General features: G+C 39.3%; 3 protein-coding genes across 5 annotated transcripts; all 3 read right to left on the bottom strand.

Moving 5' to 3' along the window:
* Positions 1 to 829: 829 nt before the first annotated feature.
* snx27a (sorting nexin 27a) lies at positions 830 to 12323 on the bottom strand. 2 transcript variants are annotated; one of them, XM_026299852.1, is made up of 13 exons: positions 11900 to 12323; positions 8677 to 8899; positions 8284 to 8476; positions 7936 to 8000; positions 7726 to 7830; positions 7529 to 7607; positions 7084 to 7247; positions 6176 to 6265; positions 5504 to 5653; positions 5108 to 5236; positions 4330 to 4389; positions 4078 to 4126; positions 830 to 3308 (listed from the first exon to the last, which is right to left on the bottom strand). In XM_026299852.1, exons 1-13 carry the CDS (start codon positions 12208 to 12210, stop codon positions 3238 to 3240), a joined length of 1689 nt encoding a protein of 562 aa, XP_026155637.1. In that variant the 5' UTR covers positions 12211 to 12323; the 3' UTR covers positions 830 to 3237. The 2 variants fall into 2 exon arrangements, with proteins under 2 accessions (XP_026155637.1, XP_026155638.1); XM_026299853.2 differs by lacking the exon at positions 830 to 3308 and adding an exon at positions 3325 to 3548.
* Positions 12324 to 13435: 1112 nt separating this feature from the next.
* LOC113126758 (ictacalcin-like) lies at positions 13436 to 15485 on the bottom strand. 2 transcript variants are annotated; one of them, XM_026300877.1, is made up of 3 exons: positions 15423 to 15485; positions 14034 to 14182; positions 13436 to 13753 (listed from the first exon to the last, which is right to left on the bottom strand). In XM_026300877.1, the coding sequence occupies exons 2-3, from the start codon at positions 14169 to 14171 to the stop codon at positions 13610 to 13612; spliced, it is 282 nt and encodes a 93-aa protein (XP_026156662.1). In that variant the 5' UTR covers positions 14172 to 14182; positions 15423 to 15485; the 3' UTR covers positions 13436 to 13609. The 2 variants fall into 2 exon arrangements, with proteins under 2 accessions (XP_026156662.1, XP_026156661.1); XM_026300876.1 differs by having other exon boundaries at positions 14034 to 14179; positions 15423 to 15482.
* Positions 15486 to 19087: 3602 nt separating this feature from the next.
* Positions 19088 to 20769, bottom strand: s100a10a (S100 calcium binding protein A10a). Its single transcript, XM_026300875.1, has 3 exons — positions 20615 to 20769; positions 19452 to 19613; positions 19088 to 19342 (listed from the first exon to the last, which is right to left on the bottom strand). Exons 2-3 carry the CDS (start codon positions 19590 to 19592, stop codon positions 19181 to 19183), a joined length of 303 nt encoding a protein of 100 aa, XP_026156660.1. The 5' UTR covers positions 19593 to 19613; positions 20615 to 20769; the 3' UTR covers positions 19088 to 19180.
* Between the last annotated feature and the right edge of the window lie 516 nt (positions 20770 to 21285).

The raw sequence follows: 21285 nt of genomic DNA, 5'->3' as shown, positions 1-21285 counted from the left end.
GAGCTTCGCAAAATGCCACAGAATTCATTCAAAGAGAAAAGATTTTACGCAGAATCGGCCCATGTTATAGAAATGTTATGTTATAACAACCGCATCATTTACGTGATGATTTGAGTGGTGGTTGTGATGAGCACAAACTATTAACTTTACACTTGGTCCATAATTGGACAACTTATTTTTTTATTCTACTGCCACCATGTTTGTTGTACCATCCACACATTCTTTTTTCTTGTTCTTTTAAGTCCTATGTGATATTCTATCCTTATTTCATAAATAATCATTCACTTACAAGGCCAAGCTGTTCAGCATTTCAAACACAAACACAGGCCCACAGTACAGCATACACTGACAAACAAAAACACAGGTCAAGCGTACAAAGACGTGCTTCTTAACATTCCCATAATTTCTCTGCTGTCACCTGAACACTGTTTCTATGACATTTATCTCACTGATGGACAAAACTGACATCTGACAGTATGCACATCTGCCTGTGATGAACACTAAAACTGAGGGCAAGTGGTGCAGACAAGACAAACTGAAGCACAAAATTATAAAAACAGCAGCTTTCTAAAAGCCTATTCACAGCAGCACAAGCCACAGGGACATAGAACAAACATCAAACAGTAAAAAATACTGCTTTGAATACATTATTGGGAGAAGAGAGTCAGCTGGCAGACAAGAATAAAAGGAACCGAGGCTGCACTGAGCATGTTGAGCTAACGTGGTGCTGCCACGGCAACCGCATCCCCCCTGTGACGATGGGAGACCAACCTGGAGAGAGCAGGAGCAGAGGACAGACAAGCCAACACACACAATCACTCAACCACTACCTGCCTCTCCCTCTACATTTTATAAAGAAAAAAAAAACATCATGGTTGAACAGTTTCAATCCATCTGCAAATTGGCTATTACTTTGGCTGTCAAAATGACCATCCAGCATACTTCACATTGCAGTTTCTTTCTCAATCCAGCTGTCTATTGTGTGTATGTTTAAACAGAGCATGCTCCTGCTGCATGGTATATATTGCTATAGGCTGGTGTACAGTATAGCCAAGGTTTGTCCTCAGAGGCAACAACTAAAATAACAATCCTGCAACGCTGCACTTAACAATTTTGTCAAACTACAAATGCAGACCAACAGGGAGACAGGACTGTGTGTATGTGTGTGTAAGAGACACGAAAAAAAAACGTGAGTGGCTGTGAATGTTAGCTAGACAATAGGAGAAGCCTCCCATTTGTCTTTATCTGTCTGGTGTCTCTGCTGTCGCACAGATACAAAACCCCATCTTCATTTTCTGGCTCTCACAGTGACAGCTCATCAGACACGTCTAATCAGAGCCTAAAACCTTATCAGCAATGTCAACGATAAACACATAGGACATACACACATACACAAGCATGCTCCAAGGCAACTGACTGAAAATCAAATAATGACTAAACCTAAGCATTTTATTGAACCAAAAGCTTATCCCAACTGCGACAAAAAAAAATAATAAAAAATTTAAACTTTAACTTGTGCTGTAAAAGTCATTGTGAATAATAGAATTAAACAATGCCCTCAGTTTAAGGGTTTTGACTGATGCCAGAAAAGGTGAGTGAAGGATAAGAATAATGCTAATCAAACAGCTGACATAAAACCCCAACCCTTAGTGGGATAAACAAAAGTCCATTGCAATTAGGTGAAATCAGCACACTATCGATATTCAGATACTTTTTTTTTTTTAATTGGCATGTAAACCTGCTAGACACACTTGCAGTGTGTTTAAACTACACAAGATAAAAACATACCTATTACGTGAAAAAAAAAAAGAAAAAAAAAGAAATGCTCATTAAATCATGTCATGTAATACTGTATTCATTTAGGTGCAGTAAAAGGCAGACAGCTGCCTGCATTGTCATGTATGTTGATGGCCATGGGTGGAGTTACATAACTTCAGGTATCATCTCAGTACATCATCCTCAGTACAACATGTACGCACACACGCACACGCACGCACACACACACACTCTCTCACCGTCTGCCCTCCTGATGCGGTTAACGGACAGACTTGAAAGGAGTGATACTTTTCGGGTGAGTTACAGAGCCCGAGGGATCACTCTCTAAGGAGCTCTGAAAAGATTTCTATTTCTGCTCAAAACCTACAACTAAATTTATGTGACACTCTGCTGCTCTCTGCTGCCTGTCCAGAAAACTGCAGCTCAACAGACACTCAAAAACTCTTCTCTCCTGTTCTTATATTCCTAATATGTCAGGCACATTCCCTGTGTAGAACGTGACATAAAACATTGCTTTGTTCAAAGAGGTCATCCCTGCACAGAGCTGACAATGAGGAAGCCTCCTCCTCTCCAAGCTCGACAAAATAACCATAATACATTTAAGGGGGATATAATCCTGAAGTAGTGTGGGTTAAACCAGAACACGAAAAATGGAGATGAGTTAGAGCAGCTTGAATTCAGTTAGTGTTTCACTGTGTTAGATCAATTATTATAGGTCTTATATTAATCTATATTTTATCAGATATTAAACACAGAATTATGAATCCCCCCCACTCCACATCAGTTTTCAGTTAGGTACATTTGTGTCATAAATGTTTGCTGACAGAATACTTCTGATTTCTAGATAGAAAACTTAATTTTTGTGTTAATGTCCACCATCAGTGTAAGCGCAATTTTGCTTTCTATTTACCACCAACTGTGAAAAAGTGAAACCCCTTATTTTTCTGTATCCCTTCCTTCTTATTTTCATCTCCATCATCCTCTATCAGCTACGAACCGAGACGATCATCACAGTCCGATCCCAGATTCCAGCTCCAGGGTCACATAGCATTTCATTGAGGTGCTCCCTTTGTGCAAATGGTGCCACAGAGCTGTGAAAAACCCTGACTGGTCATACACTGTATGCATGTGATACATCTCAACCAGTGGTGAGACTTTGCTTGTATTCTGCCCACATGATCGTGCGAATGCATGGAGGAAAACAACACACTATGGACACTTAGAAAATGACATGAAAATTGAGTTTTGTTATTTTCCTTCATTGCTCTTCGTGCTGTGTGTATACCTGGGTTTGGTTAAATGTGACTATTCTCATTTCCCAAATTGGTCACTTCCAGCTTGTTTTCAGGGCATTGATCGCCTCAGTCTGTCACTCAGTTCTGTGTTTGTTAATGGGCGCTCTCTGGGGTGGCTGTGATGATGCAAGTGGACCAGTTCCAGTTCAAGTGATGACCAACGGTTTTAGGAAGTTGCAATCTCCCCCCCTAGGTGGCGCCATCCCTTCTGCTGTGTCTCCAGAGGAGGCAGAAACTCTGCAACACAGCGAGACAGTTCAGGGAACAAGTCTGAATGATGGGCTTTTTGTGCATGTCACGTGACATGAAAATGCTGCTGTAAAACAACACAGAAGTCAGTGTGTCACTGAAACAGTGCCAGTGGGACACCCTTGCCTTCTAACTGGTGGTCTCAGATTTCCTCAGCCTTCAACTGTTCATTTTCTGTCTCTGTTCCTCCAACTCAGATTGCAGTTGCTCTTCCAGAGACTTGTATTGCTGTATCACAAAGGGCTAACGGTTTTGAATCAACTTCCCTCTGTCTCTTAGAGACAGCAAACCCACGTGTCAATATATTTTCACTGTATGCACAAATACATAACTATACTTCTTGTTTCAGTAATCTGATAGCACTGGAGAATATTATAATACCATAGGTACTGCATAGAGGTAGTAAAATAATATAAACATTCTGAATGCACTTTTTCTACTGAAATAGCTGTAAACTAGTGTAGTATTCACACATATTTTGAACTTAAAACAGAAATAAAAGAAGGTAGCACACTTAAATTCCCCTCCATGCCCTTGCCCTTTATGTTTTAACCAGACAGGGATTTTTTTTGCATAATGTGCTGTGCTTGATGGGTGCAGTCATTTAAAGCACCACTCAGTATCTGAATACATATGCATGATTTGCCCCAAATAAAATACAGTTTCTCTGTGTTTGTGCTTTGTTTTACCAACTCTGTTACAAACAATATTAGTGGTTTGTATTAGTCTAAAACTCAACACAAAGCTTGCTGCTTACCATTGTTACTGCAGTTCTTGTTGTCTTTGTCAGACGCCTCTTCCTCAACCTGACAGGGAAAAAAAAAAAAAAGAAAAAAATCGTGACACAGGAAATACAAAATTAATAATTTTCAAACAAAGCTTAAAGAAAATATGTTGTATTGTATGTTGTATGTTAGTGTTTTGTATTTGTAAAGAAAACTGTGATAAGTCAAACTTGGCATTTAGTCCTGAGCGTCCCAGAATGAAAGAGGAAAGGAGTGGCCCTTACCTGTTTCCGCCACTTCAGCTCACAAAAGACCCGCTCAAAGCACTCGTGCATGTAGTTGAACTGGGAGGAGAAAAAAAAACAGAGCAAAAAACAGCTGCTACTCAGACTTTCAATACACCACAACCAGGCTGCAATGTCAGAGAAACATTCGATTTCTATCAGCTCTTTGCTTAGTTTCACTGAATATAAGTGTGTTGAATGATTAATCACACAGGTATTACTTACAACAACTTGCTCACTTTAGAAAACCTGTCACCATGAAACACAGACAGTTTATAAAGATGAATGGCTTAACAGCTATGTTAAGTGAAGCCATTGGAAACCAACTGACCCCCTGGTGGCTGGTTACAGTACAGCACATGAAACCTGCCCTCTTGATGTTAACAGATGGGATATGAGCCAAACTAAAATTCAAAGTACGATCTGAATACATTTTCTCCAACAGTGATTTCTGTCAATTTACGTAGATATTATCATGCTGCTCTGTGTATAAATCTGGCTTTGATTGGTTGCCAGATACCTACTGATACTGGTCACTTCTGTGCCAATCTGGTTGCAAACTGCATCACAAAAGCAAGATGTCAGCCCACAAAAATATTTAGGTTTCACTTTTGCATAGTGGTAGGAAGAGTAGACGCATCATCCATCTTTATATAAAGTCTGTGCTCTGAAACTGAAAATTCCAACAAAGTTTATACATAAATACATCAACAATAAAAAAAAAAAAAAAAAACCTGCCAAGCATGTTTAGCAGGAGTGCAGGTGCATATACACTCACATATGGAGTGAAGATCTTGACCCAGCGAGGTTTCTTCTCCCCTCTGGCATACTCGAAACAGAACGCCATTCCCTCCTCATCAGTATCCCAGCGCTGCATCTCGCCCCACTCAAAAGCTATTACCTGATTCTGAGGGAAAGGGAATTGACAAAAGGTAAGTTTAATGGACGTATAAATGATCAGCTTAACATTAGTCTGATTAACAATTAATTATTTAGGATAAATCAAGGTTATTATGTAAGTCAGAGCGAAAATTGTACATTGATGGAAAAATCATCACAATAAACAATGCATTGTGGCTTAATATTTTTACTAAAAAGTAAACACCTATGTTGTTTTAAAAAGTTTTACTGAGTTACAGTGTATTTTCACACTTTTTCAAGCACAAACATGCACCTCCAGTGTGCCATCCTCAGTGCAAGCATGCAGCTTGAAGTGATGGATGCTGATAGCAGTGATGACATGTCCTTTCCTTCTGGAGTCGCAGGAGCAGTGGGGGAATGTCACCTCATTGTAGCCCTCACATGTCCGCAACAGGCTCAGGTACTAACAAACAAGATATTACAGAGCACACTTACAGCGTTAGTGTAAATAAGCCAAGTCAAGGCAAATTAAAGAAACATATTTTTCTTAAAAGCCCAGTGGCCATAAAATTTGTGCAATAACCACAGCCTTTACTTTCACCTAAATACATAATAATTTATGGCACATTGCACCATTTGGAATAATCAGAGCACTGAAGTACATGTAAACAAAAGTTGCTTTTACAGTGCTATTCAAAAGCTTAGAAATGTTGGGCTGAGTGGCTACATAACAATAAATGTAGTGTGAATTTACACACAGAAGCTCTCATACTCACAAAAGCCATTTTCAGTAAACATTCTACAAAAATTAATACAAATCCACTGGGTTTATCTCTGTTTATACCACACATGGGTGTATTCTGAAGTGTGAAAGGGCTTCTGACTTTTTTGTCCCTTTTCATTTGGTAACATTTTGGTGATGGTGTTGGTCAACAGGCAAAAAGTGTAGTCATCCCATGAACAAAGACTGGTCTGTGGGACTGACCGTGGCCATCTTGCGCTGCTCTGCCAGTTTCTGCAGCTGGTAGGATTTGTCCTCTGTTTTTATGAATCCCTTCTTCACATCATCCAATGCCTAGACAGACAGGAGGAGGGATGGATGGGGGGGTTGGGTGAGATGAAAAGAACACAATTTATCTTTTGGGCTCACTGAACAAAAATAATCTATTAAAAACAGTTAAGACAACCTGCCTCATATAACACGTTCAACCAATAAAAGTAATAAACACTTGTGTACATTTTAGAGCAGCTATTCATAACTGAGATTTTTTTTGTACTAATGTATCAAATGAGAAGGTGAAATCAAGGTGAGACGGGTCACTTGTAGTATTGAACCAATGAAGTGAATGTTCAGTTTTTCTCAGCCTAAAGAAGCTTTATAATGAGTTCCAGCTCATTGTTTCACTGTCTGGTCCATATATTTACTGTTCACTCTCACTGCTCCCATAACTTTATTTTCAGTCACAACAGGCAGTTGTTTTCAGTGGAAAAGCTCTAAAGCCCACTGTACACTGCTTTGTCAGCACCAGCAGACACAGTTAGCAACTAACTGGTGAACAAAGTGGAGCATTTAGTAGTTAAAGGGCCAGATGTGTACCTCAAGAGTTGGTGGAGACCAAAAAACAGAGCTGAAAAAGAGATCTCTGGACTTACATTCACCAAATGGACAGAAACACCATTCTAAATGAATGATAATGTTGCCCTGTAACTGGGTGTGAACAGTAACAAGTCAGACGAACAAGTTTTACATACTGACTTATTCTTAACCCTGCTCACCAAAAAAAAAAAATACATATATTGCAAGCTTAACTATTCAGGCTTATATAATATCAATATCAATAAAACTACTGCTTGTTACTGCTTGCAAGTGTGGGATTCAATTGTTATTATTACCTGGTGAAAGCAGTAGTGCAGTGCCAGCGGATTGTCTCGGAGCAACTCTTCCTCCTGCAAACTGAACAACCATTTGCGGAGCGCCAAGCAAGTCCCCGGCACTGCTGATGTGTAGTTCTGCACATAAAGCTTGTGGGGAAATTCATTAGGTGCCAGCTTCCGTACTGCAACACAAAAAAAGTAAAAAGAGGTATGAAGACGGGGATGAAATATAGGGGATGTGTCTTTTTTTTTTTTTTTTTAAATTCTAACCTGCATCAAATTACCTGCCCATAATGTTTAAAACTGTGCACATAGCCATAGGCTTAATATATTTCAACACAAGTGTGGGATGATATGAGCCTTGATATTAAGAGGGCTCTTAAATTAAACACATGAGAGTATGTAATGCACTGTAGAGTTTCACTGTGAAACATTCATAAACACAAATACATAGAGTTCTTACCAAACGAGTGGTTGATGACTTCAAAAAGAGCAAAGTAGCTCGCCATAATACTGTCCATTCCAACTTTCATCACTAACGCCTACAGGAAAAGCATTACAGACTCAGTCAGGTAAAAACACAGTAAAAACAATGGTGCAATAATGTATACAATATAGCTGTATAGCAGCAGCATCCCAACAGATGTCATGAGGTGTTACCTGGTACACCTGGTCTGTGGTGCTGTTCTTGCGGACTCTGACAGAGATGGTGGTCTTGTCTGGCAGGGCTATCCGTAGTTCTACATCTGTCACTCCATTATAGTTCTGCACAGTGAAAAAAAACGTAATGAGATCAGTTGTAAATTCCATAGATCAGATAATAGAAGCTACAACCTCCAAAACATACAGGACAATCAAGGAGATGCATACCTCATCTGATTCAGAGAGAAACTCCTGCATGATGTCACTCTCCCCAATCACCCGTACAGAGCAAACTACAGAAAAAGATGAGGTCAAAGTGAATCAAAGATACAACAGAAAAAAAAAAGATTCTGTCTGTATCCTCTGCTCTCATTTACAGTATTTTCTGTGTTCAGAGGAAAGCTGATCACAGCCAGTGCATGACTTATATTCTATCCTAACTACCATACTTGTTTTATTTGCAGCTATTACAGATTTTGATGGTTCTAAATAGGTTGAATGCCATGCTTTGAAACAGCTAAATGCTTTAAGCTTTTGCCCATGCTTATACATTACTGCCCTGACAAATCATCCTACCTCGCTCAAGATATTCCTCCAAGCCCCTACGGCGAGCATCCAGCTGCTGTTCAGACAGGGAAAAAGGCCATTTCCCAGGAAGCTTTGGGAAGTTGAAGTTGGAAAACTCCCTCTTGAGGTTTTGATGCAGGATCGCAAACTCCCGGTAGCGCTTTGAGCACAGCTGTCTACCTGACATGTACACATTGTACACCTATGGCCGTTGGGACAATAAATAAACTGGCGTTAGAGAATATAGACAAAATGACAAGGGCTTCTCGATATTCCCACAGTAAAACATTTTGTACTTACATAGCTATAAAGGTTCTACATGTATTTGAGAGTTTTGATTGCAGCCAAAATAGGCTGTTATGAGAAAGATAAACAGTTAAGGTTATGTTTTTGATCACTCACCACAAACCTCTCCGAGTGCTGCTCTACATGTTTGTAAGTGGGAATGGAAATGGGAACAGCCTGCTTGTCACTGTAGTCATAGTTGGGTTGGACGTCCTCTCCTTCCAATCCATCAGCCTCCTGAGGTGGAACAGACAGCACAGCCAGAACCAGCTCCTTCTCCCCTGCACGGATCAGGTCCACTACCTGTTTATGGGTGGCACCTTCTACGCTCACTCCGTTACTGGAGGGAAAGCGAGAGCAAGAGAGGGACAGAAGAAGAAGGAAAGAGGAGAAATAAAATTAACTTTTTGAAACCCCTTTTGAGTGGAAAAAACACCTTCTCTCTACATACTGATTTTACTACATACTACCCCTTTTCCCATATTTAAAATCCAGTGAGTAATCAGTTTTACATAAGGTAACCTGAGGCCAAGCTGTGGCACTAAAAACTGAGTTGTCAGCATGCTGTGTCTGAATAAATGCAACTGATAGTGGCAACACTGAATTTTATGACTGATAAAGAAACTGCATTTATTGTGGATTAGTCATGTCACCTAATCACGTTGGATTGCGTGTCCCTACTATGGAACAATCTCACATCTGTGTAACTCCAATTTAGGAATGTTGCATATACAATTCCTGTACATTGTCCATTTATAATGTGTAGTAAGGTTAGTACCAGATTAGCTCTAATTTCTTGTTTTTTCTTTGGTGTTGTCAGACACCTACTTTCTTGGCTTTGCTAATGCCAGATGGCACCAGCATCAGTTGTCTCTGCTAACCGTCATATGAGAAACAGCAGGACAAACATACAGAAGGAGGGAGCAGACAAAAGAGCGTGCGCTGGTCTTTCCGCTATGTTGTTTCCACTGTAGTTCATAACTGCATAACTGTTTAATATGATAGAATAAGGCACATTTGGTGAGCTGGTCTTCTGACATAACAGCATTTGTCTGTGTTGTTGCATTGAAAAGTATGAGATGACAAAGAAGGTGAAAATAAAGGGAGATATTTTGGTCTCTGATCCACTGATATGCTTGTTAAACAAAACAGAAGCAAGGCAGCTGCTGCCAGAAAGGTGTCTGAGTTGATCAGCACTAAAAGCATTGACATAATGTGCATTAAGCTAAAACAGAAACTAGGCAACACTGACACTGAAGTGGGATTGAAATCATACTGTTATCAAATATTTTCATTCTTTATTAATGTAGTGAAAAGTCTTCAAAGAAATGTTTAGCTCATTAAATAAAATAAAAATCAAACATTAACAAAATCCTGCAACAAATTAACAAGAGCGTGTATTGATTTCTGATGAAAATGGTTATAGAAAAATAAAATATTAATATGAACTACAGCTTCATCAGCAGCAGCAGCAGCAGCTTCAGTGATTTATAGCTAATTCATATACATGGATTACTTAATGGCACTACTGGGAACAAGGCCAAAGGTCCTTGGGGTAAGGGGACCCCTAGAGCAGAGAATTATGTAGGGACTGTTAATCTTTCGCTGGAAAGTCTATCAAATGAGCACAAAACAACTACTAAAAGCCATAACAAAGGAAAAAAAGAAAAGATAGGTGCTAGAAAAAATACGTGTTAAATCACTGCAAAAATGGACACTAACAGACTAAAAACGGATGCAAATTAACTGTGAGACGACACAAGTAGACTACAAATCATGTGGTTGCACAATGCGTGATTCTTACTCCTAAAGAGTTAGGACTTTTTACATGCTTGTGCCCAGGGACTACTTGTCATATAATTTGTCAATGTTCACATATTTGCTTATCACTAAGATCAAGCCTTACAGAACTCTATTTTTGCTGTAAATATAGGACTACAGTAAATTCATTTTTTATTCAGTTTTTCTAAGCTGACTAAGAAAATATCTGGTGTTCTACATAAATGATAAATTATACTCAAGGCCAAATTAACAGGTTATCACAAATGAAGCAAACCGTTCTCATTCTTAGTGCATGAAATTTGCTGGCATACTTTACTAGACGATCCTTTTTTCATTTTTGCAAAACACTCATACTGGTTAATAAGTCACATGATAAGTACTGCTCCTGTCATATGACCAGAGAGAGTTTTACCAGATAAAATGGAGAAAGAACAGGCTGGGTAAAACCTTTTTGATGCCTCAGCAAACAGATTGAGACAAATGTTCTTGTTTTCTGTTTCTCTTCTGCCTTATCCAGAGGCCAAGTATCACATGTACATGTTTTCACTTCTTAAATCATCACATTAAGGATTTCGCAAGACCAAATATAGTTATAGACTTATAAGGAGCATGACTGTAGTATGTGTATATTAACTAATAACACATATTCCATTGTAAGCTTCACAGCATTTAAACTTATTGTTTGGACTAAGTGTTACTATGAAGATGATAGTTAGATTTAACTATGGAGGCTGACATATAGCTGTAAATATGAACCAAATAAGGCTCTGTTGGGATGTCCTCTTTAAACTGACTGTTACACACCTCAGAAAACCTAAAGGCTGGAAGGGACTTTGAACCATTGTGAAGTCACAGTGCCTGACCTTTCCAAGTGTGTCCAAACAAGAACCTTTACAATAAGATGTCTCCAGGATCCAGCCACATATATCTAAACCACTCAACATACCGAGAGTGTTATATTATTATTATTATTATTATAATAATAACAACAGCCTGCGCATAACACTACACCATGTAAACACCATGGCTAATTAAGCTAGTCTGTCAAACGAGCTCTCATTAAAACAAGACGCGTACCCTCTCACACTACACCGCATTATGTTGAATTTGAGTGACAACACTGCTGTCCACTGTCTTCTAGGACGGTGAAAATACATGTCCCAGCTACGGTGTATATAACAATGCATAGGCTGCCAGGTTGTTTTTTAAATTTTATTTAAATAATTGTGGCCGAAGCAGTCAGTGCGCCAAGGGCTAGTAGCTAAACAAGACACTAGCTACCTAGCTCGCTAGCTAGCTGAAGCTAATCAACATGCACAGCCTGTAGTCCCACTTATGTAAGCTGGTTAGCTTTCTAACGTTAGTTACATTCGCGGTTTTAGTGTGGTGAAGCTTTTGTAGCAAACCTTTAGTTTGCTACAAATGTCCGTAAAGTGGACAAGTAGTTAGCTAAGTAAACCACTAATGTTAGCTGGTGAGTTTTGTTGATATCGCCTTATACCTTGGGACGGCTAATGCTAACAGCTAACTCTGGTTTAACTGAGAGAAGCGGACTTACACCTCCAGGATCCTGTCCCCCTTTGCTATCCCAGCTCGGTCTGCCGCGCCTCCGGGCAAAACAGCGCTGACATGCTGAAGAGGCGCGTACAGTTCCCCGTTGATGCTCCGGAGTTGTCCTCCTTCGCTAACTTGACCGCGAACATTGAAACCGTAGCCGGACTCCGATTTGACGATCCTCACTATCCGTGGACCTGACATGACCGTAGCCGCATTGTGACTCGCGGTACCCGCCGAAGAAACGACAACCGGACCGTTACGGGATGCCGAAGGGAGAGTGGACCGAGTTTCATCGTCTCCTACATCCGCCATCTTACCCACAGGCCCTACCCCCCTCCGGTCGGTGTCTTCTAGCAAATTCAAAACACTCGAGCTCTGTCCCTCGGTAACGTTACGGACCGATTCTTGTTGATAACCCGCCTCTCGGTGGCGTCACGGGACACGGCCTCACAACGTGACCTCCCGCGGGGCGTCATCGAGAGTCTAGTCTCCTGTTTACAGTGCAGAAACTCATCATGCAAATCTCGATTGTTAAAGTGAAATGTGTTATTTGTTAGAATGACAGCATGACTGACTGTACTGTAAATTCCTTTACTGCCCATCAATTCACATACGAATAACCAGCTTTAACCAGTCTGTGAACACTTTATCTCAAGTATTTTCAATCAATATAGCAATAAGCTGATTCTTGTAAAGAAAACTATTGGAGTAGAAGTTAATCATATTCAATGTTTTATAGGGGGTGGTAGATTTACAGGTTTCAGAAAAGTCCCACACATGAAAAGATGCAAATACTCACACAGGAAATCCCCAGCCAGTAATGTCTGGTACAGTATAAACAGAGCACCTTCTAGTTATGACACAGATGTTCCAACTGGTGAACCATTGTTGTGACTTATTATATTTGATTTATTTTTATTACTTATTGATGTTTTAGGTAAAACCCCTGAGAAATTGTGATATGAATATAACAGAGTATATAATAAAGCACAGACACTCAAATAAAGTTACAGCAAACTATCTCAAAACCTTAAGATTATGTAACTTTTATTGAATGAAACTCACTGTGGCCCCAAGGTACAATTACAGGATAATGGCAAATGCTATAATACAACTCAGTAGTTGCACACATAGAGGAATAAAGTCAGCGAACTGACTGAGTGATAGCAGTTATACAACATAAGGTTTGACAAAAATTGCAGTTTGTATTCATCATCATCTACTGGTCAAACCGGAGAAGATGTATTGATCTGAGCAAGGATTCATTTAAATTCTTATGACTCTAATTTTTAATTTGTAATAGGCAGATGGAGTTGTTTCCTCTGTAAATGACTGTATAGTTACACTTTCACTGCAGTGCTCTGGTGCATGTGCTCTGTACACCTACCTATATGAAACAAAGAACATCTATGAAGTCCTTCCTGTCTATTTTGTTATTTTTCTGACGTTAATACAGCTGCAAGTGCAAACATCACAACTAGCATCAGCATGTTGTTCCCCATCTGCACAGTAACACACAGTGCACAACTCAAGCATGTCAAAGGAAAAAAAAACTTTATTTTATTTTGCATTACAACATAATTTTTAGTAACTTCATGCTAGTTATATTAGTGCTTTATAGCAGTAGTAAATGTGTGTTCCTATATCTGAGCAGCTAAGAGACACACAAAAGGCAGCTCTTTATGCTGGCCCCAAGATGGCGCTTTGCTCCCTATTTCTTGCTGATGAAGTACTCGTGGCACATCTGTGTGAGGCAGCAGACCAGGGTGGCAAACTCACGGAAGTCCACTGAGTTGTCTTTGTTTTTATCCAGGTCGTTGAAGATGCGGTCCAATGCTGCCTTGTCATTGGCTTTCTGCAGGCATTAAAACAGAAAGACTGGTTATACACAAATCTCACTCATACACATGCTTCTGTCTTGTGCTTATTTTAAGCCATTAGTTGCACTTTGGTTTTCAGCATCACCCTCACTGACGATGAAGCAGAGGAGAATCATCACTGGAGTTGATATCTACATTGCAAAATGTTTTAATTTTTACTGCCCTCTCAATATAAAGTTCTACATGTATGGTAGCTTATTCATGTGTATTTTGGGTCTTCAGGGCTGAACCATAGTGAAATCAAATGACACTCACCATCAGCATTTGTCCAAATTCATTCTCAAGCAGCTCTTTCAGCTCTGACTTACTCAGGGTGTCACGGTCCCCCTCCTTACCAGAGTATTTATCGAAGGCTGTGATGAGGAGGGTCATAGCCTGCTGGATGTCAGACATGGTGCTAGCTGCTTTAACAGGACAAAAAAAAGTTTTTAGTGGTGGCACATGTTTTTTTTTTCACATATCTCTGGCAACTGGGCATTTGTACATTGTGATGGGATGGATTTATGTAAGATTATTCTAGTATCTATTACATATCTTCAGATGACTGATGATAACTGAAGAAGTTGCTTAAAGATGATACTCCTAAATAAAGATGCTGTGACTCCATCTAGAGGCCAGAACTGTTCATTTTCAACATAACAGATCATGTGGTATTGTGGTCAAATTTGAAATGTTAACAAAGGACATCCTTTATAACCACAACTTAGGTTAGTGGTTGCAGGGGAAGGAAAACGAGATTAGTGTTTGGTGAGGTTTCAGTTGTTTTTTTTTTTTTTTCTGCCTACATGATACCTGCATTCAAAACACAAACATCGTTGTGTTTCTCTCTGGCAGTGTTTTTCCTCAAGATTTTCCATGGAGCTGGATAAAAATAAACCCTGAGTTTCCACCGGAGCTCACACTATTTCCCCGTCACTGGTCTCTAAAGCAGTGGCTGCCAAGTCACACAGGGCATTGTTATGGCAACAGTTTTTTTCTTGCCGGGTAACTCAGTTGAATAGGCTAAAGAAACAGGTCACAACTTGATTAAAGTCACAGCCGTGGTGTCAGGTGTCTTTTTTCCTAATATTGTATGCCTGAAAAGTGTTTTTTCTACTGACTCCATGAACCCATGAGAGTCAGCTCTGGTTGCACATGATGCTTGCTCCCTCTCTGGGGTGTGCTCAGCTGAGGAAACTGTGGTGTCAAGGGGTTTGTAAACACATGGGAATTGTGGAGGAAGAGAGCACAAAATGAATACCATATCAATGTTCGGCTGTAATTTGGTTTCAATTAAAAGTAAGAATCAACAGTTGGTGCTAACATCTGACTATGCAATGACAAACATTCAAGGCTAAAGTAAAGTGCTCGAGAAAAATGAACAGTGTCTTTTTTAATGTTAAGCATCACAGGTAATGGTAAGACGTTATAGTTGCAGAAGTTCAAAAACACAATGCACACACATCTGGAAAATTTGCAGTTTATAAATATTTGTGTATTGATTTTCACACAATCCACACAAATAAAACTACAAGTTGCAAAACTAAAAGTTGCATAATATTATTGCATTAAAAAAAAAACATCCCACTGCAAAAAGTTTTGGTGCATTCAGCAAGTCAATAAATCCAACCAAACAAAACAACATTGTTTAGATTTTGTACTCACCGAAATGGAGATTTAAGGAGATAAGAGCGTGAAGATCAGTTTTGGAGGAGCTGTAGTGATGGAGAAATGGATGCAAAGGATGCTTTATACAACATACACCACACCCTTTATCCCTCCCTCAATAATGATCCTTTCATCTTCAACCACTCCTTCTCCCCTCATGTCTCTTTTTCTCTTTTTTTATATTTACTAAGTTGTTCTTTAAAAAACACTGAATTTATGTTTGGTTAGAAAATCATCAACAAAAAAACGATTGATGCCATATACTATATAGTATTGTATGGTGGGTGTATGGTTCTATATGATTGATACTGATGATTACTGGTTATTAGAGAACCTCATATGAATCATTTTACACTTAATATTTGCAACATTTTACAGTCTGATAAGTATAGTGCATTTTTGCATTGTGGAAGGATTTTTAAATGATAAAATGAGCTGATTGTTAATGTCTCAAACTGAACCCTACAGATAGTGTTATTTGTACTGCACACAGTCTGAGGCATATAGGCCTGGAATATGAAGGGTAGCCATATGCTTTCAGGTTGTCTTCTTCAAAGCAAAAATGGGGTGTTGTGTACTACTTCATGCTTGTTACAGCTACAGTATAATTAAATCTAACTTAGTAATGTCAGAGTCTAAAAGGGTTTTGTTCTTTTTAGTCTCAGAAGCCTAATTACTATGTGAACTGAATGGCTTTTTGTACCGATGTAGTCACACACAGCTTCTCTTTTTTGAGGAAATTAAAATCTACAGTTTGTGTAACATGTTTTAAAGGCTGCAGGATGTTATCGTTTTTTATGGGAATTTTTACTCAGACTCTTTGCTTGTTTGTTTAGTCTTAAATGTTGGGTCAAGAGACTAATTTCAGAATGATAATCTCACCTTAGCTCTGTTTGATTGAGAGTTTGTCATGTGCAGTATTTCCGTGCAACACATCCCAAATAAATGATGATGGCTAAATGTGAAGAGATCTTTATTGCAGTGTTCAAGCTGATTGTGTGGCAAAACGAGTGACCAAAGCAATTTAGTTTAAGGATTTTTTTTTTCGTGTATCACAGGGTGCTTTAATTCTGTACTGTACTAACTAATTTCTAGTGTTTCATATGTATAATTGAATTTTTTCTATTTTTATTTACTTTTTGAAATGCACATAATTCTAAAATGAAAACGTTGGGCAACATGACTCACTGAGCATTGATTGTTATGGTCTTCAACGGGTCGACTCTCCACCCTTGCAATTTTGTGGTGGAGGCTGTGACTCACAGTCATGTCTCATGTCTGAAGCTCATGAGTCATACTGCAGAGACTAAAATCAGAGACCAAGAAACATCAGCCCTGTGGTAACTGTGTATGTTTATCTCTATGTGTGTGTGCGGTATGTATTGTGACTTTAAGTTAAATCTCAATGGTTCTTTCCTGATTTTCCCTTTTGGTTAGGATACAATTATGTTGGTCTCAAATAAAAAAAAATCAGCCAAAGTACAGTAAAATACAGATCATAGGTTAGACATTAAGTCAGTGTCACCATTCATGTCTTACACAGGTGAATTTCCTATAGAAACACCATTTAAAATATACACACATTATTGCATAGACTCTACCAAACAAAGAGAAAGCATCTGTGGAAACTACCTTCGATTATATACAACTGTAATTCATCACTTTCAGTACAACTGGTATGTTTTTAATAACACATCACATACTCACTGGCAACATTGTGATTACTGTTATATTCTTATGCCACCTAGTGGTGGAACTGGAGTACACTGAAAAAAAAATCAAACGTTCCTGGATTTTACTTTAGTATTTTTAAAGTATCTTGGCTATATTATTTATTTTATTTTTGTTTTTTATTTTTGTTCAATAATGACAGGAGAGTGAAAACTGGGGTCATTGTGGACAATGGTTGGTAATGCACATGCCATTAATGGATCCCATATGTACATATATTCTTTTTTTCATTTATTTTTTCAGGTCTAAATGCTGGTTCAGAGGATACCTTTTCTGTTAGCTACAAAATAATAGAAGATAGAATATTACAATCAGTAATTGTGTACTTTTTAATTTGAAGCATTTGCTTTCCTTTTTGAACATGTCAGAGTGTCTTCATCCGTTCTTCAAAGGATCCCAGGAAATAAAATAGTGCACTTAGGGCAGGGCTCACTCTGACTGTCAACAGTTTGGCTGGTTGTTTCACGGTTGCAAGGTAAGGCAAACAAAACAAACAAACAAACAAACTGTATAAACTATAACCTTGATCTTCCAACATGATCACAGTCGTTTGATGTCAATTCTCATGGCAGCAATTACAAACCAGATGTTCAGGGTTGGTACATTCAGAACACTGGTGTTATTGTTTAACAGATTAAAGTGTCAACAAAGAGGGGCTGTTGAGGCATGTTATCCAAATTTGTGAGGAATTACTGTTTTCAAGCATGAAGCAAGAGACAACGGTCCAACCATCAACTACACAAAAGGGAAATTAAGAAAACAGTCAGCAAAGTAGGAATTCCCGGCTCTAAACTCAGCTGTGGGTCACAAGGGTGTGGTGCTTGTGTAAACCGAGGGGTGAACACACACACACACACACACACACACACACACACACACACACACACACACACACACACACACACACACACACACACACACACACACACACACACACACACCACTCAGAGCATTGCAACCTAGCAACTTGTGTGTTTGCCCTGTAACCATGAACACTGGTAGACCATAGAGTCAGGCCCTGCCCAAGGAGGTGTGTGTGTAGAGATCATAAGACTCATGAGAGTTTTTGATTTGCCCTGAGTTTAGTCTTGCAGGGAGGCTTTTCTCAAGCAGTGAATGTTGCTTGTACATTGCTCAGACTGACAGATCAACACCAGAACCTGTGGTCTAAACCCTGAACTATAGAATCATATGCTTTATATATCAGTGACTACAGCATTTCATTGGGGGAGCCTGTCATTTTAGGCTCATAGCCTGAGAAACAGTTCTGCCTGAGAGATTTGATTTGAGAGAAAACACAGACCAAGTTCTGGCATCCAACCTTCACCAGACATGAAACACAATGAAAGAATTTGGTGGAAAAACAGTGATGGATGTGATCTGCGGTGCCCTGTGACTCATGCCCTCCATTTCTTCCCAGTGCCCTGTACTGACTCAGTGAAGTCGAACTGAGTAGAATGTGACAAACACCATTGAGTTATAAATCACCCTATCACCTCATTTATCTGTTCATAACACATAAAGTTGCAACATCAGCACAGTGATTAAGCCTCACTGAGGGGTGTGTTTGTATCTAGAACATTCTGCACATTCCTCAGAACAGCGATAAGTGAGGCTTGGTTAGCCAGACATCTGTCCCATTAAAGGTGGGATTTAAAAATTCACACCTAGTGTCACCGGTACTGTTGCCAAAAGAGTCTGTACGCTGTGATCTCTGGGATGAGCTTCACAAGAGCAGACTGCAACTGTTGGTAAATAGCTATGATATGGGACTTGCTATCCATTTATTAATATGTTTATTAACTAAAATATTCAAAAAGACACAGGTGGTTTTATATTTCAGTGAGGGATCATGTATGTTAAGTGTGAAGGAAGACAAATAAGTTGAAATATATTCTACTTTGGAAATAAAAAACCACCAGACAACACCAGGTTTTTACACATTTCTGTCTTTAATTGACAAAACAATCTCTACAAAAAAAAGGAATTCTTTTTGGTCTCCCTTGCTGTCCGTCACTGTGGCCTTACTGCTTTCCCATTTTCTTCATGTGCATCTGATAGCACTGCTCACAAGCAATGGAAAGTCCAACAACCAGAGACACAAACTCCTCAAAATCCACCTGACCATCACCGTTGGTGTCCAGGTTCTTCATGATCTTGTCAACAGCAGCAGGATCCTTCTGAGACTGGAGGGGGGCATCAACAAGAAATGATTGATTAATAACCTGCTGTATTACTACTGCATGTGAAAGTGATAAAGTAACGCAAAACTGTGTTTCAATTCTGGACTCTCACCTTAAGGAAGGTAGACAGCTCATTCTCCATCAGCTCTCTGAGCTCCCTTCGGCTAAGTGTTCCACTTTTGCCGTCCTTGGAGGCGTAACGGTGAAACACCTTGATGAGTGATTCCATAGCACTTTCCAGTTCTGAAGGCATGGCTGCTAGATTGTATCTAGACTGATAAACAAAGTAGCAGAGCAGAAAATGTTGAAAGTGATACAGTTAAGCTTCATTGCACAAGAAAGGCCTCAGAGATCTGCCAAACGGAATGATAAAAATAAACTAAAAAGAGGAACATATCCTGATAACCTTATCTAAGCAGCATGTGGGAGTTCAAAACCCAAGGAGGTGTGTAAACAACAGGCCTTAGTTGCATGAAATAAATACTGGTTTGACATACCATACTTTCTCCTGACTACCACTTAGAGAAGTAAAGGTAACACTGTGCCCTGCAAAAAAGGACGGCTCTATTGCATTGTAGGTGTTCGCCATGTAGCCCCATGGAAGAGGTACAACACTTTGTCCTTCTTGACACTAGTAGAATTTAAAAAAGAACATCAGTGTGTGCTGGTACTCATAAATTGGAACAGATTTTTAAAAAAAAAGGAGAAGTGGGAGGGAAACCAGGGCTTGTGTGTTATTTATGTGAGAGGGAATGGAAAAGTTTAGCTGAAGTAGGAAAAAATGAGCCCAAACAGTCCCACAACAGTGGAATTGTTTTGCAGTAAATGAGAGAGGAGATGATCTTCAGCAGAGCATGTGTGTACATGCATACACTGCATCCACACCCTTTACCTTCAGACTATTCACTGCTTACTGCATTAGCCAACTCTAAGATTCTGGTAAAAGTCTTAACATTTTTAAACAGGGAAAGTCCTGAGTTCAGATCCTAGACAGATAAAACAGTCACATGAATACAACATTGATGTAATATGTTACTTTAAAAATCTACTTTAAAAGTAACATTTAACAGAAAAAGGTATGAGAAAATCTTTAAAAGTCACTAAGCAGCTATAGAGCTGTCTTCTCTTCAGAAGAGTTAAAACTGGTAGTTCACTTTTAACAATGAAATAAATTCTTTCCCTACTCGCCAAAGTGGAGACTACCCGTGTGCAGGCGTTACACACAAAATGCCGTGAAAGTACCAACTGGGAAAGAGCAGCAGAGTTAGTTCTTACCGTGCAGGTCCGAGAAGTGGTCACAGAGAAGAGATGGGAATGTTCAGAAGTTGGGACAAAGTTCAGCGGATTTTATAGCTGGGCGCCGCCCCGGCTGCTGTGCAGCGTGACTCAATCTGCGAAACGGACGCTGGACTCTGTTCTGAGGCTGAACAGGGCGCTGCTGATGGGTCCCGTTGGTTTGGGAGAACTTGGACTAAATATAATCTCCTTTAGTCTCTTAGTAATAAGATTAATGTAAGAAATGAGTAAACACAAGGTTTTCACTTAGTACTGCTCCAATCATGATGTCATAATATCTATGGCATCCGTGACATCACTGCTATGCTGCAATTGTGTTTTTCATTATTATTATTATTGTTGTTGTTGTTGTTGTTGTTGTTAGCAGTACAGTAGTAGTAGTATTTATTGTTTTTATGTTCCTCTGCAATTTACCAGGTCATTGGAGGTTTTTAACGACTTGTGCGCGCTCCTGTGGTGGAAATACGGTATTACAGTTTGAGGTCGTGTGATTTGAGAGAACTGATTTTGTTAAATAAAGACAACTACTTTCTTCCTTGAAGAGTCTCGTATTTTAGTTTAGTTATATTTTCTCAACCTCATTAGCTGAGGATTGTAAAAATAAATGTGGACCTTTGCAGCAGTGAAAAAGGTATAGCCAGCTCTCACTT

Source organism: Mastacembelus armatus, chromosome 11 (assembly GCF_900324485.2).
Source record: "Mastacembelus armatus chromosome 11, fMasArm1.2, whole genome shotgun sequence".
NCBI lineage: Eukaryota > Metazoa > Chordata > Actinopteri > Synbranchiformes > Mastacembelidae > Mastacembelus > Mastacembelus armatus.
The sequence above is the reverse complement of the archived record's forward strand: the minus strand, read 5'-3'. Positions and strand labels throughout refer to the sequence as shown.

Coding starts and splice junctions, on each gene's coding strand:
- snx27a (XM_026299852.1), bottom strand. CDS start 12,210: ATGGCGGATGTAGGAGACGATGAAACTCGGTCCACTCTCCCTTCGGCA. Junction 8,001..8,283: donor GGAGGAATATCTTGAGCGAG/GTAGGATGATTT, acceptor CTTTTTCTGTAG/TTTGCTCTGTACGGGTGATT. Junction 7,831..7,935: donor TTCTCTCTGAATCAGATGAG/GTATGCATCTCC, acceptor TTCACTGTGCAG/AACTATAATGGAGTGACAGA.
- s100a10a (XM_026300875.1), bottom strand. CDS start 19,592: ATGCCTTCAGAACTGGAAAGTGCTATGGAATCACTCATCAAGGTGTTT. Junction 19,343..19,451: donor AGCTGTCTACCTTCCTTAAG/GTGAGAGTCCAG, acceptor GCCCCCCTCCAG/TCTCAGAAGGATCCTGCTGC.
- LOC113126758 (XM_026300877.1), bottom strand. CDS start 14,171: ATGTCTGACATCCAGCAGGCTATGACCCTCCTCATCACAGCCTTCGAT. Junction 13,754..14,033: donor AATTTGGACAAATGCTGATG/GTGAGTGTCATT, acceptor TAATGCCTGCAG/AAAGCCAATGACAAGGCAGC.